General features: G+C 39.5%; 1 protein-coding gene across 1 annotated transcript; it reads right to left on the bottom strand.

The window, feature by feature from the left end:
• Positions 1–15438, bottom strand: ddx56 (DEAD (Asp-Glu-Ala-Asp) box helicase 56). Its single transcript, XM_083902972.1, has 14 exons — positions 15330–15438; positions 14261–14422; positions 11019–11173; positions 10613–10783; positions 9393–9483; positions 9032–9273; positions 6113–6256; positions 5599–5712; positions 5422–5516; positions 3863–3936; positions 3276–3365; positions 608–713; positions 424–527; positions 1–140 (listed from the first exon to the last, which is right to left on the bottom strand). The coding sequence occupies exons 1-14, from the start codon at positions 15408–15410 to the stop codon at positions 57–59; spliced, it is 1713 nt and encodes a 570-aa protein (XP_083759098.1). The 5' UTR covers positions 15411–15438; the 3' UTR covers positions 1–56.
• Between the last annotated feature and the right edge of the window lie 798 nt (positions 15439–16236).

The following is a 16236-nucleotide window of genomic DNA, read 5'->3' as shown; positions in this document are numbered from 1 at the left end:
TCTCTGCACAGCTTTATAACATGGAGGACTGATAGAGACAGTGGCATATACAGCAGCTATGACTTGCTCGTGTTGCCTTTTTTGCCTCTCCCTCCACTGTATCTGAAGCTCTTCAGTGGGTTTGCCCCCTTGTTGTTCTTCTACAAAGAGAAAATATATTATCATTATTATTATTATTATAATAGCAAAACACCTGTATTGCTTCAGTCACATTACTAATGCAGCATTTGTGAAAGTCTTTTTTTGTTTGTGGTTTGATTTTCAACCCTACACAGTCCATCATAAAAACACAAATTATGACAACTAAATAGTGTAAGTACTAAAGCAGCAACAGTATCTCTTTTGTAATACACATATATTTGATTATGCTCAGATATAACTCTATGCCCACCCTGAGGGGGCACGCCTGTCAATTTGAGTCACCTTAAAACTGGTCTTAATGACTCCTTCAGGTTTTGGTGTTTCCTTCCTCTTCCTTCTCCTCCTGCTGGACAGTGGATTTACCACACCCCTCAGTGACTCAGGAACTGAAGGAATGAAGTTATGATAAGTTACTCAGACAAGTTAGTGCAGCATTTATCATGTGCATGTGTGTATAATGTCTTACTGAGGTACTCGGGTATGTTCCTCAGGTGGGGTTTGACGACAGCAGGATGGAGGTCTTTGTCGTGTCGGAGCAGCTGCAGATCTCTGGGGTTATCCTCAAAATATGTCTGCGTGAGAGCAGAAACATCCCATCATAAACAAATACTGTACCGTTTATTAGGGCTAAAACAATTACTCGATTAATGAATTATGAATCGATTACTGAATTAATAGTCAACTATATTGACATTCCATTAATAGGTTAGACTTGTGCTTTCTTTGTGTCATATAACAAAGACATCATTCAAACAATCATTTTGGTTTGTGGACAAAAAACAGACATTTCATCACTAATTGTCAGATTAATCGATTATGTAAATAATTAAAGTTTTAAAGTTTTAATTAAAAATAAAGTTGCAGCCTTACTATGTACTGTATATGAAAATAATGTTTGCATGTACATATTTTTCTGATCCAATCTGACCTGAGACAGAAACACTAGGAACATCAGAACCTGGTTTTACCTGAATCAATACTAATGTAAGCTGTGTACATATATCTCACTAAAGAAAAATAGATTAGATTTAAGATGCACCACAGCAGGGGAGATCTCCGCTGCTGCTGCTGCTATGTACGTCAAGTGTTTTGGTTCTGTCCATATGTAAACCTATATAAATGGCCCACTTGTCAAAGAAATGTCTGGTTTAAATGTCGGGTTTGGGCTCAAAATTACAGTTAATGGGTTGGGCTGGGCTCAGACAGATTGTGCACAGGCTCGGGTCAGGCTGTTTTTTTTGGGGGGGGGATCTGATCTAAACCTTAAAATGTAGATAATCAGGGCTGTGAGACAGGACACAAAAAGTGGCATTGAGCCACCCTGGTCCCAAATGGATCAGGTCTCTAGCATTCGCAGAGAATTGTCCAGAAAAAGAGAGAAAATTCAAGAGGTTTCTCTGGGAGAAAATTCAAGAGGTCAGAGGAGAATGTATGCAGACGACCACATCAGGCCATAAAGTGGCCAGTGAGTGTGTATGCATAGACTGTACATATATACACAGAAGTAGGGCTGCGAAAAAATGTGAATCACTATTTGTTTTGCTTACAACTGAGATCACGACTCTCAAATGGAAACGTTTATTGCACTCATGAACAAAAGTTTAGAAACATTCAAGTAAAGTGGCAAACAGTGGGATTGCTTTAGACCCAGAACATGGCCCTGCATAATGGGCTTATTGTTATTATTGCTGCTGTTGTTGTTATTGCTGTGGCTTAAGTGTTAAGGTTCAAAGTGAACTGAGCAGGGATCCGTTTCACAAAGCAGGTTTAGTGAAAATTCCGAGCCTGTTAACCCTGAAATGAGGGAAACTGAGTTTTCTGTTTCACAAAGGGAGGTAAGTCAAACCAGAGAAGGAGGAGTAACTCTAGCCTGTTTCACAGAGAGAGGTAACTTAAGCTCTCGGTCAGTTACCATGGTAACATGCTCTAGGAACCTAACCTGGTTGGGAGCAGGTTTTTCTCAACAAACGTGGAGTTTCTCTCTGTCTCCGCCCTCTTTCAGACACACATTTGATTTCCTCATTCATTCAGTCAGCAGGCGAGTTTTGGCGTAGTATAGTTCTCCGTCTGTTCTGTCATCTACATTAGAAGTTATATTAGGTGGTGACTATTTTCACTACCATGGCATGTCCTTTTGACAGTGATCCCGTGGATGAAGGTGCAGCATTACTGCGCAGAGAATTAAATATTCGTCAGGAGATGATTATCAGACCGCCCATAGATGTTCTTACATTTCCAGACACTTCTCTTCTTTTTCAGTGGTACCTTTTCACATCACAGTCCATCATTTACTTACACAACCTAATCCGTCCTTACATTTCCCTTATGAAATTGTGTGCTGCACTGCGTTTTTTTAAAACAACTGTACAGTCAAACAGCCACTAAATATTTACTTTACAATGTAAAACATGATCAAAATGAGGTAATCCCATGAGATTATGCCGAGGTCTTACCTGTTTGAACAATGTTTTTATATTTCATCTTAAACTGTGTGAAGTGCACTTCTCCCCCTGCGGGATTACACCTAAATGAAATAAATTAATAGGCTGCGACTCAAGCAGTTTCCCCCTGTAATATTATTGTGATTGTGCAAAGGACGACATTTAAACTTACGCATTGACCCGAGCAACAATGATCTCCCACGCCGTATCCTTCTCTTTTGCTGCTGCAGCCGTGTTACACTTCCTTCTAAAAACATTCTCAAACTCACCGAGCGCATTAATATTTCCAACTCGGGGCTCCATTGATGCTGTCTTTTTATACTTGTGGTGCACGCGCTTAACTCCAGGTGAAACTACTCCGAGTTGAACAAACTAACTCAAATCAGCTGTTGTGGAACCGAAAACTCAGAGTTTCCTATCTCAGAGTACAACTCAGAGTTCAGGGTTAGACAGAGTTTGTTGAACCTGCTTTGTGAAACGGACGCCTGATAACATATGTGACGTTTGTTTGGGGGAAAATAGAGTTGTTTATTTGTGATGCAGCTTGTGAAATAAAATGCAGAAGAATCATTGTCATTTAGAAATGAGGTCACGCGTAGTTGTGAAACTAGATTGTGATTTTTTTTAATGATTTATGGTGCAGCCCTACACAGAAGTATACTGAATATGCTTGGATTAATCACCGTCACTCACCTTGAGTTTCTCAGAATTAAGCAGCTCCTGTTTAATCTCCTTCAGCCTGGCCTCCCTCACTGCCTGCTTCGTCACTGAACGCATGGCGTCCTAAAAGAAATTAGTATCAGCTTTACAGCAGCCAAAAAGCTAAAATTAAACTTTGATCATTACAACATACAGTGCTGTGAAAAAGTATTGGCCCACTCCCTGACTTCTTGTTTTTTGCTCTGAGGGACTGGGATGAACTCTGTGATCCTCATGGGGAGGACGTCGACAGCCTCACGGTCTGTATCACAGAATACATAAATTTCTGTGTGGAGAACACCGTACCCACCAGGACTGTAGGGTGCTTCTCCAAAAACAAACCCTGGATTAATCCAGACATAAAGTGTCTAACATGCAGGAAAAAAATAAATCATGAAGGGGCCAAATACTTTTTCACAGCACTGTATGAGTTATACATTATGTGGGCTCCACTGTTCACACTTGTTGCATAAGATCAGAAAAATGGTGCGAGACTGGGGTTTACAGTGACACATGACATCGTAAATAATGATAAGAATAATAATGATGACGATGTGTGTGTATGTGGTGGGGACACTTACCCTACACCTGTACCTAAAGCCCTCGATCTCCTCCATCTTAAACTCATAAGGTTTCAGGACAGAATCAGCATTATCTAAATAAAAAGGGATGAACAGAAATATCACCTCGTCAGTTTCCTGTCCAACAGTACAGCAGTGAACCTATTCTTAATAAATCAGACACTTAGACGTTTTTTCTTGGATAAAATCTGTATTTTTCTGAAATCATTTAAAAACGGTGTCAAACAGCGTTACACTCTGACGGCTGTTCTGGAGTATTTTGTCCATGACTCAAGTCTTTCACTGCATGGTGCAATGCTCAAATGACCCAATCCTGATCATTGAAAATTAACTTAACGTGGGTGGGCAGCGTGTAGTAATCAAACACATTTGAAGATGTGCATTGTAAAAGAAATCACTCTTTTCAAGCCAAAATTACTTTTATTTTGAAAGTCTGATTCCGCTGGCATCAACTATGGGAGAAAAAGACTGCCTGCACAGACACTGTATGGCTCCATCGCATTGCTATGTGCAATGAATGTGGAATATTGGAGCTGTACAGTAATCGTGTGTGAGGCGTTCTTTTCACCGTCTCATTTTCATTATATATCTTTTGATCTCTGAGAGGCTTTGTTATATTTTGTGAGCACATGTTAATTGTTTTTTTTTATTGCCAATTGAATTTTGTACTGGAAATGTGCAAATAAAAACAAAGCACATCAGTATGAGAGCCTGTGTGTTTTTAATCACAGTTACCGGTCGATGCGCTATTGTACTAGACATGGTTAACGGGTCGGTTCTGTCATAGAGACTCACGGGTATGGGCAGGTGCAGGGTTTTTCAAAATTGACCAACGCAGGACTCTGGGACAGCTCTGATATTCACCTGTCAATGCGATTTCCGCTTCCTTAAAAATAAGGCAGTGGGAGATCTCTTCTTAAAACCCACCTTTTTTCTTTGGCTTTTAGCACCACGTAGAGTGTTGATTTTTTGTGTTTTTATGTGATTGTATTTATTTTATGTGTACACATGCTGATATTTTATTTTTATCTCTATATTTTATTTGTATCTGTTTTACCATACTGTGCAGCACTCTGATACCTTGTTGTTTGTTTAAAAGTGTGCTATATAAATAAAATAGATTGGATTGGATGAACTAACACACCAAGCATTTTCAGGTCCGTAGTCACACCCACCCTGGGATTTGTTTCCTCAAGTGTTCATTCATGTGTGATGACTCACATTACTTAAATGCACAGTATGTAAATTCTGCTGCAAGGGGTCTCTTACTGAAAACAAGGACAAACAACCTAACATGACATCAGCAGCAGCCTAGGATCAAGGGAATTGTTACCCCCATTGCTGAAGAAAATCTATTCCTGCGATTTGTGTGGTTTTGCTCCAGAATGGTAAAGCGGATGACATGATTAAAAGGCAACCGAAAATACCTTAAGCACAAATCTGTATTTGTGCTTAAGGAAAAAAAACATAACTTAAATATCATAATTTTTTAAATGTTGCATATTAGATGTTCAAAGTAAAAATGAAGATAGAATCTCATTAAAATTAGTCCTCATTACCTCCTGTGAGAGCCTCATCCACTTCAGAGAGTAAACCCAGCTCAGTCTGAGAGATGAACGATAGAGCAGTGCCTGGGTTGTCTGCTCTCGCCGTTCTACAAAATCAAACAAATTGATCATGAGTGATGAGGAACCAGACCCTACACTAAGTGTGACTGAACTGCAAATACCTCTCACCTTCCAACTCGGTGAATGTACGACTCCACAGTGGTGGGGAAATCAAAGTTGATGACGCTGGCAACGTTTTGGAAATCTACACCTCTGGAGACTCCATACTCCTTGTCCTTAGCCCTTAAAAACAACATCATACCAAAAATAACAGGGGTCAACAGGATAACTTAAATCACTTCTGTAAAAATGCAGCTCTCTGATCAGGACTCCAACATGTGGAGACCCCTTATTTTATTTTACTTTGCTGCTTTATTCCTCCACTATGTTTAAGGCTGCAATAACTAAAGAATCAAATAACTTTGTCAATCATTTTGTGGGACAAAATTTGTATATACAACATGGGAAGTTTTGTTAGCGCAAAATACCATGATGCGCATTGTTTTTTTTACATTACTAATAATAGCCGACAAATGACTAGCCCTATTCACACATTATACAACAGACTTTGATGACAATATTGCTGAATAATAATAATACTAATGATCAACAAGTCTTACTAAATTAAACTGGAGAGACTCACTTTCCTCCTTTCTCTGTGGTCTTGTTCTTCTTCCCTTTGCCTGCAGTCGTCTGTGGAGTGGCAGTGGGGTCAGCCAGACTCTGTTCATCTGTGGCAATTATGTAGTTGTAAAATCCCTGGTTAAACTGAGTGATGATGTGACACCTGCAGGAGAAGGACAAAAAAAAAGCTATTGAATGTCTACTTAACAGTACTAGGAATATTGTCTGCTGTTTAATTTGGAATGTTAGTTCAATGAGAGAAATCTATAAGCTGTATGACCAGATTCAGATTTCAGTTAAAGCCTAGTCCACAGTACAAGATTATCAGCTTGGCAATTTGGTTGCTGAGATTTGAAAGTCACAGCCTATCATTCTTAGTTGGCTCTTGATCCAGTCACTGCTAATAACGCAATCATTAATGTGAAATAATCAAAAGACACAGCATGTGTGGGTCTCATTTCCACTGGTTCATTAAGAGGAAGAAGAGGGAGATGGACCAGACCCAAGTCACAACTCTGCTTCAACATCAAACTGAGCCAAATAGAGCTCGGCTTCATGCATTTTTCCCAGAGTCACTTTTCACTTGTAACGCGTAAACCACAATAAAATATTTTGCATATATATCTAAAGAAATAGATAGCTTTAGTTACTGCTACCAAACTTGAGTAGAAATCCTGACCCCGACTTTACTCTTGAGCCAAGCAGCAAATTAGTGTGCTTCTCAATTCGGCCAATAAGAGGATTCTAATCACAGAGTAAGACAATAAAAAAGGTAACCAATACACCACATGAACCAGATGTCAGTCACATTTTAATTCAGTGTGTCATCTTCCTAATTTGAAAAAAAATGGAGACATTTGACATGAACGCTGATGTCATTTCGCTAAATAGTACATATACAATATATTAACCTCTTCTTCACGGTTGCCCCCGGGATCGGGGGCAGCGTCAGACGCAGCGACAAAAGCGCCATAAAACCATATCTTTTAACAAACACAGACATGCTGCATACCCACAGAAAGGTCAGACATTCAGCTAAAAGCTCATATAAACCATTCTAATGTTCACGAAACACAGTTAAAACACCGATGGATCAAACAGCAGGAGCGGAACCGTCACCGCGCACACATTGACAAGCGGCACCGGAGCGTCATCGTGATTATGTAAACAAAAAAACACGTGTCAGCTAGACAGCGGAGAATCTACAGATTCCAGCGGTACCATTTTTATCACTATGACAAAGATTCACGGATCCAGCCCCAAAATAAGAGCAAAACAATAACTGACTTTCAAGAAATACAAGCAGAAATGTTGCCTTACCTTTATCAAAACAAGCTATTTCCACCGGAACAAAACCACTTCTAATGAAGAACTACACTTTCCAGCATGCTTTGGGAACAAATCCCGGTCTGATTGATCATTACAGAGCGACATTAGATCGTTCTGATTAGAGAAGGGCGAATGTCCGCCTAAATGCGTCATATGCATTTATGTCCTTTTGACTCGCTAATGAAGTGATTCACACACATTTGGAAACCGGGGTCTGATTCTACCTGTTTTTTTGACGTTTAAAACGAGCTGTCAATCACCCTAATTGACTAAGGTAAGCCAGAGCTATGGCGCTGCGTAACTGAAGACGCTACAGAGCCACAGAGTTGTTAATACGCACCGCACAGATTAGAGCGAGTTATCATACTTTTTTTTTTTCAAAACAAGTTCTTTTTAGACCTGTAGTGACATATAAATAAGATTAAATGGGTTTTTAATAATTTGGTACCTAAGAAATCTCAAATGGCACAGATGGTGCCAAGCTGTGCCAAAAGTGAGAACGCCCAGACATCTCTTTAATAAAACCTCTGTAATTTCACTCTGCTTCATTTCAGCAGCATCAGACTTTGCACAGCTCATGTCCACATGTTGGTACATGACCTCCATGTGTTTTTAAGCTCCTACTTCATATTTTAAAGGTGATATTTGCTTTAAAATGCAATATTTTTTTAGACGAGAGAAAAAAAATATTTCAGTTATGCTGTGTTCCATGTACATTTACTCTGACACAGTGGCATCTACAGTGAAACTTACACCTCTGTTGGAATCTCACAAGTGTTATCTTTATTTTGATACCAAGATAATCCACATGGAGCTTGTAACTGCAGAGGTTTATTTAGTTTAGGCATGTCATTTTCGAGCAGGGACTCCAAAAAGATGGTCAGGGAAGAAGTGGTTAACATTAATGAAACGTTTACATGCAGTACGCGCCCACTCCCAAAGCGTGGATGTGTTTTTCCACATTCAAATATTAATTTTCCCCTCCAAATATCTGTTTTTAAAACGTATTAAAATATATAATATTCATTGACAGCCCTGTAATGTATCTAGGCTACAGGGATAAATGTGTTATTGATTTGTTAATACAGGATATGCATTATTTCTATCATCATTTCAGAGAGATTCTTATTTTTATATTATTTTTGTATCATTGACACTTAATTTTCTATTGATAGAGGAAACCTGTTATGTTTCAGATACACGTTTTGAACAGCACGACATAATGTTAGCTTAGGTAATGCTCAGGTAATTGTTTATTTCAAGATGTTTATTTGGCTGTATTCAGTATAGACTAGTTTAGTTATTTAAATTGTACCTTTAATTTGTTGTTATTGTGTTTGTTGTTTTGGCCTAGCGATACTGCAAGATCATATTTTCAATTATTATTTTCAATTCATGTACTGGAAACCCTATAGTAAATAATGTATTTAGAAAAGCATTCAGTTTGAAAAAGTCATAATTTCACATTACAAAATTCATGTTGTTGTTGTCGTCGTCGTCAATATGAAGCAAAGAAACAAGAAATGTCTCACTTTTAAGAAGCTGAAAAATCAGAGAATATGCGATTGATTCACATAAACATTTCGACACCAACATGCTCCCCTCTTACCTGGAGTGAACAGGCAGCTCAGAGTTTAGCACGCAGGCAGGAATAGCAAACTGTTCGAGGAACAGCTTCAGTCTGTAGCATCTGTCCACAGTCCCCACAAAAACCAGCGTCTTTCCCTGCACCAGTTGCAGCTTCAGCAGCGTGTAGATGAGCAGAAACTTCTCCTCCTCCTCGCACTTGATGCTGTACTGCTGGAGCTGGCTACTGTCTGGAAGCTGAGAGCCCTGCAGCTTCAGGACCACCTGAGAAAAAGCAAACATGGAGGGATTCAGACCAACCTCAGGACCAAGAATACACTCTGTGCAGCTGCTGATCTATGGCAATGTACAGGAAACCTCTGAAGCTGTAGTAATGACATTACTGGGTTGTGAAGTAGCAGCTCCTTCAAGGCCTGAACATCCTCAGTGAGAGTCGCAGACATCAGGAACGACTGGTAGATCTTCGGCAAATGACTTTGACATGACAAACACAACATGTTGATTTGAAAAGAAACACACGAGCTTTTTTATGAAAGGGAATGCGAAAGACAGCAGATAAAAAGGAGAAAATATTGAATATAAACAGTTCAATTTGTAGACAAAGTTTCTTTTGTTAATGTGATTGTGTGTATTTATGTCTTAGTACAAGCAACAGGTAGAGACAAAGACAAGAGTCAGATGGATCTAAGTGAATCAAATCACTACTTGTGGTGCTTAACATGAAATTCAATTTTAAACTTTAGAAAAAAATTATATTTGCCGATTAGTGTAAAAATAAATCATTGTATGGATACTAAAAGTGTAAAGATACTTTCAGATCACTTTGAAAATTCGGCTCTCTCGTTAAAGGGCCCACAGATGGTGTCGTGGTTAGCGCCCTCGCCTTTGCAGCAAGAAGACCTGGGTTTGAGCCCCGGTAGATTTACAGAGACGGGAACCAAAACCACAACCTTTGATTTCAAATCCAACTCGGCCCACCAATGAGGGAACGTCAACTGCTGAAAATAAACCAGTCCTGAGCATTCATTCGGAGTTCACAATCATATTTTGAATCACTATGACTATTTGAACTTATGAGCATTATCTCACTATATTGAAAATGCATGCTTTGCTAATGGTACTCGCCCTATGCAACTGCTTGTCGGGCTTCACACTAGGGCTACACAGTTATGGAAAAAAACAATCACAATTATTTTGGTCAAAATTTAAATCAATTTAAAATGCTTACTCCTCAGTAAGGGCAAGTAGCTATTGGATGACCTAAAAGTTGCTCAAGGTTGCTAACTTATGTCATCACCTAATTTGCATAATTGGCCATGTGTATGTAATTGTAATGGACACTGTAGGAGAGAGGAATAACCTTGTGGAAGAGACAAAAAATAAGTTAAAAAAAAACAAAAAACATCCCAAATGTTGAGAACTACAAATTACAGCACAGTAGTTCAAAGCAAACATTTGTTGAGTTGTGGTGGAGAGCAGTCAGAAGTAGACTCTGTGCAACACCAGACTCAGAGGAAATGACAACAATATGTTGTCAACTACAGTATATGAGGAGTGTATCGACTCTGCGGTCATGCCAGTGAAGTCAGAAGTCAATTCTCACCACAACAGGTTCTTCAGGTCCGCCTCGAACCCAAAAGAGAAGAGCAGGTCGGCCTCATCCACCACCAGTGTCTCCAGCGATGAATGCAAGACCAAGTTCTGGGCGTTGAGGTGAGCCAACACGCGCGACGGTGTTCCCACAACAACATCAGGCTTCTCCATTAATATAGGTCTGTCCAGAGAGCAGGCAACATGAAACCTCCTTTATATTTCTACAGAATAGTACAGGTGTATTTTTTGATTTGACAAATGTAAAATTGATGAGCACCAAAATTAGGGGTGGACACAAACACGTCGATTAGGTTTTTAGAAAAAGTGACAGCCCTCATACAACCAATGTTTACTTCTGTGATATGACATAATTTACATATTAAAAATGCAGATAAGACATGTTTGAGCAGACTGACCTCTGTGCCGACAGATCAGCCTTTCCTGAAATGTCGGTCACTCGCACGTCCCTTGAGCAGTACGCCGTCAGCTGCCTCATCATGGTCTGGACCTGGCGACCCAGTTCTTTGGTTGGAACCAGGATCAGAGCCCTGATATCCTGCTCACGGACACTCTGAAGATGACAGCAACACCACCACCACACACAAGGATGAAGGATGAACAGCACACTGAAAACCGTCACCGTCAAAACTTCTTAAAACGTATGACGCTTTTCCACTACACAGCCCAGCACGGCTGGACTCGGCACATGTTCGTTTGCTTTTCCATTAGTGATAGTACCTGGTACGTTTTTATGAGCAAATATTTGTATCTGTATCAGTCGCGATATTGAAGAAAATTCTTGATCGGGTATCGGTGACAATGGGCTGATACATAGCATACATGCTGTGTTCTGTAAGCGACATCGTAAGCAAGCAACATGTCCCGTTTCCCCCAAGTCACTTTTAAGTTTAACAGCACACTGGCTGGATGAGAGTTATGTGCCACACAGTGCAATGTTAAACGCAACAAACTTCCGTGGGTCACACACCAGTGATGCGATTGCAGCTATCTTAATGGAAATGTTCGCTCGTGTTAACCTTTCCTACTCGGCTCCCCGACTGTAGTTAGAGAGCATAGGGGAGGACACTATTGTTCTCCAGTGCTGAAGAGAACAACACTTCGCTTCTGGTTCAATGACCCAATTAACTCCACACAGCAGTTAAACATACAGACGGACAACTCTTGCTGTATGCAACAATAATAACCAAAACATTTCTCCCTGTACAGATACACTCAATTTTATCGGCTCGTTTTCCTCCGCTTGATAACACAAACACACACCTGCGCTCACACTGACGTCATAACACACCTTCTGCTCTCTTAAAAGGAATACACACTTAACTCTCAGCTGCTCTCATAACACTTGTAAAACTATTGGTTTATTTAAGATTGGTGTACTGGTCACAATTATTAAATAAATAAGTAATTCAGTACATTTTTATCTGTTTATATGTTTAAATAAAAATAGGAAAGAAATGTTTAAGTCAAATCTGATGTTGCCTTGCACAAAATAATGATCCCAGTCTTTTCCACACAATGAGACATACAGTTTGTTACCAAAACTCCATGCTGCTTTTCTGTATCGGCAACGGCCGATTCTTAACTTCAAGATATCTGTATCAGTATCAGGTGTGAAAAAAAGCGGATCGGTGTATCCCTACTTTTTTGTACTTGCTCTAGCGAGGTTCCAAGCTTGATACTATATGCGACTGCTGTCCATTGATTGATCAGAGTGTCACTGGAAGAGTCATGAGTATGACATCCAACCCAAGAATCAAACCGATTCAACCTGAACAAAACCAAACAAGGCTGAACTGCAATGCCACATCACAACCCCTGCCATGGTATTTCAGTTCAGTGACTGTGTCAGACGGAGTCTGTACTCCAGTCATGCAGGAGGTACTGTACATAAACAACAACAAACAAAAAAGATGTTATATTCAGGAATGCACTGAAAATTCGGCAGCTGAAAGACTATTAACGCAGAAACAAAAACGATGTTGTGATTAGGCAACTAACAATTATTTTTGTTGTCAACTAATCTAGAGCTGCAACTAACGATTATTTTCGTAATCGATTAATCTGTTGATTATTTTCTCGATTAATCGATGAATCGGTTGGTCCATAAAATGTCAGAAAATGTTAAAAAACATTGATCAGTGTTTGTCAAATCTGGAAACGACGATGTTCTTGAATGTCTTGTTTTGTCCACAAACCAAAATGATTCATCGACTTTAATAAGTGCGGTTCAGTTTGACATTATTGTCAGTCTGTTTTATTTATTTATTTATTTATTATTTAATTATATTTATAGTCAATGAAGTAGCAGGCTGGTGTTAACCGAGTAGTCGGCTATATGGCCGGCAGCCAGCGCTTATGGAAAGCCCTGCATCTGATGCATCTGTTATTCCCTTAATTACAACACTAAAGGGGTGGTGCACAGAAAAAAAAGGCCCGTCTGTCTGCACCGGATGAGGGGCACACTCTACAATATAATACTATAATTGCAATGCCTTGACTTTAGTGAGGCAATTAACACAGTCCCAGCCAGAACAACAAAATGATATTTAAAGCGGACCTAGACCGGAAGTTCCAATGAACGCTGTTTTTTTAGTGTGTATCTGCGTCATTACCTTGTTTAAGAAGCCCTGAAGGTTCTAAACAAACAGTTCAGCCACTACTGAGAACGCTGTGTTTTATTGTAATCTCGGGCTAAGCAAGATCTCAGAAAAAACCCGGTCTGGTTTTACATAAACAACGGTTCTCCAGAACAGCAGATCGTCCTGCTCCGGGCAATTATCCGGGCACATCAGGTTGTGTAAATTGAACAGCAGAAGAAGAATAACATCCGTTATGGAGGTGTTTCACGAGCGACAGTGTCTTCTGACTCTGGGTCTGACTCCGGGTCAAAGTCATAAACACATGTACGGACGTGCATGTAGTCTGTTGACTGCCTTTAGATGAACTGCAGCCTTATGCCATTGTTGCTGCGACGTCAATATTGTCGAAAGTTAAGAAAATAAGAAAAAAAAAAGAAAAAAAGATAAGCTTTGCTTCTCCCGCTGTCCCTTTCGGTCATGTGTATGAATTTAAATGCTGATGTGTGCAGATGTTGATTATTTGTCATGCCCGAAATAAACTATTCATTCATTCATTCATAAAAGGGACTGCGGCGGGGAGTCGTGACAAAACTATTTTTAAACATTGTTTAAACAATGTTTTGATAATGAGTAGCAGTGCATCCACCGTTCCGATCCGCTGGGGGGAGCTGCGCTTCTGAGAGCGGGTGTGCTGAATATGTCACTTCCGGGTACTGGCCAATCACATGACAGTTGGGAAGCCGGGGTGAGAGTTGATATCGCGAAATATCGCGGCAGGGGAACATCGTCAGAAAAGAGGATTTCTATCTGCTCATTTACAGCAACTAGGAGGTTTATGACCATAAAAACAAGTTAATGTATGTAAGTAGACCTCCATAACTAACATATTATGTGCAACAGGACCACTCTATGTGAGCTTTAAAAAAAAAAAAAGAATTGGCATCATAATTCATTTTAATGCCAATCAAGTTCCAGTTTCAGTTTTCAGCCAAGTGTTTACTCATTTTCAGTTTCGGTGCATCCCTAGTTATATTGCTCTTGCCAATATGCACACTCACCTGTTTGGAGTTCAGGATGCGTTGAATGACAGGTACGGCATAAGCGGCAGTTTTTCCAGATCCCGTTCGAGCCCGGGCCAGAATGTCTTTCCCCTCCAGAGCCAAGGGAATGGCCTTCTCCTGGATCAGTGTGGGCTGGGACCAACCCAGATCTGCAACTGCCTGAATCATGACAAGAACAGCAAACAACATTTAAGAAGCTGAAAAATCTGAGATCTTGCTTTATATTTAAAAGAAAACACTCAAAAGGATTAATCTATTAAATTTGTTTTAAAAGTACAAAGCATATTATTTTCTTACTGGGATGTGCACAAACATACTAAGTAATGAAGGATCAATTTAAAAATGACTTATGCTTGTCTACAAAATGTATAAATAAAATAGTGACACACTTAATACATTTGCTTGGACACCATTGTGATATATGTGTGGTGGTACTTTGATGCAAGAGACAATTAGGTCAACTTAAACCAGATAAAATGTGACACAGCTGCTTTAAAGCAACTGGAAAAACAGATGAATAATGAATTAAAATAGCTGACAGTTTTAACCCATGGATATAGTCAAAGTATTCATGCTGTGCATCTTGTACTTACATTATAATACTCAGTACTTAGTACTCGGACGTTAAATTTGCACTACATATTTTACATTAGAGCTTACAAACCCTATAGAAAATATATATTTCATATCAGATATACATACATTTATTTCGCTCTGGTTTGTATTTATTTATATTAATTGTCATGTTTACATCCCTAATCACTTTATCCATTTGGTGATTCAGTTTTTGTTCATTTTATACCTTGTTTTTTATTTATGCTCTACGTGTTATTTCTGAGTGAATCATTGAACAGGCAGACCATTTTCTATGAATTAAAGACTCGAACATAAACTAAAACCATTCTGTTTAAGCGTGTGTCGTAGTTTAGCAAACACCAGGCTGCTGTGCTGACATGTTTCCGCAGCTATTCCCACTTTTTCCGACGCCCTTCAGCTGCAGCTTCAACGTTTCTCCCTCCGTTAGTTGAACACACACACACGTTTTCCCAGTCCCACAGTTTGTTACCTTTAAAAGACGGTCGTCCAAACCCATTTCATCAAACTGTAGCCTCTCGGCAGCCATGGTTCCTCTGAGCACCACACACATACACACACATGCACGTGCGTCGCAGGCTTTCTACGTCACTTCCTTCTTCTTCCTCAAAACATCGATTTGATGCATTACCGCCACCACCTGGTATGGAGTGTGGATCTAAATGTACAAAATGTATTACTAAATGTATTACAGCAAAAAAATAAAATAAAAATAAAATTTAAAAAGGAGGGTACCCGGGTAAACCCACGCACACACAGGGACAACATGCAAACTCCTTCTTTTCTGCAGAAAGGCCCTTGTTCCAACTGGGGCTTAAAACCGGTTCATCCTTCTTGCTGCAAAGGCAAGAGTGCTAACCACTACACCAACTGTGTGGCCATATATAGTAATAATATTAATAATAATAATATATGTATATATATATATATATATATGCATACATGTACATATACATGCCTATACACATCCCAACCTATATCCTCCCAATCAACGTTGTGGTTTTAGGAAAATTACATAATATTTTGTAACAGTCACTCAGGTACTTTTGTAATAATAATAATGTCTTCCAAATCAAACTCTCTCAACTTTCGAATCATAATTTCTCTTTCTCTTTGATATTTCGGACATTGAGTTAGAACATGACCTTTGACCTGTGTCCTGCTGCCCACAGTGATCACCTCTGCCTGTATCGTGTTTATTGATTCTGAATAATGTACTGTTCCGTATGATCCTGTATGGCCAAATCTGATCCTTGATATGAAACGTTCCTCTTTCCTGCTTCTTTCCGTGCACCTAACCTCGCCCACTTTCCTTTGGATTTTGAAAAACCATCTTCCTTTTCTCTCCTCCTCCCATTGTTTTTGCCAGCTCTCCTTTA

The sequence above is a fragment of the Microchirus variegatus genome (genome assembly GCF_963457635.1).
Source record: "Microchirus variegatus genome assembly, chromosome: 16".
In the NCBI taxonomy this organism is placed as follows: Eukaryota; Metazoa; Chordata; class Actinopteri; order Pleuronectiformes; family Soleidae; genus Microchirus; species Microchirus variegatus.
The sequence above is the reverse complement of the archived record's forward strand: the minus strand, read 5'-3'. Positions and strand labels throughout refer to the sequence as shown.

Coding starts and splice junctions, on each gene's coding strand:
- ddx56 (XM_083902972.1), bottom strand. CDS start 15,410: ATGTGTGTGGTGCTCAGAGGAACCATGGCTGCCGAGAGGCTACAGTTT. Junction 14,423..15,329: donor TGGACGACCGTCTTTTAAAG/GTAACAAACTGT, acceptor GTCATGATTCAG/GCAGTTGCAGATCTGGGTTG. Junction 5,713..6,112: donor ACCACAGAGAAAGGAGGAAA/GTGAGTCTCTCC, acceptor GTTGTTTTTAAG/GGCTAAGGACAAGGAGTATG.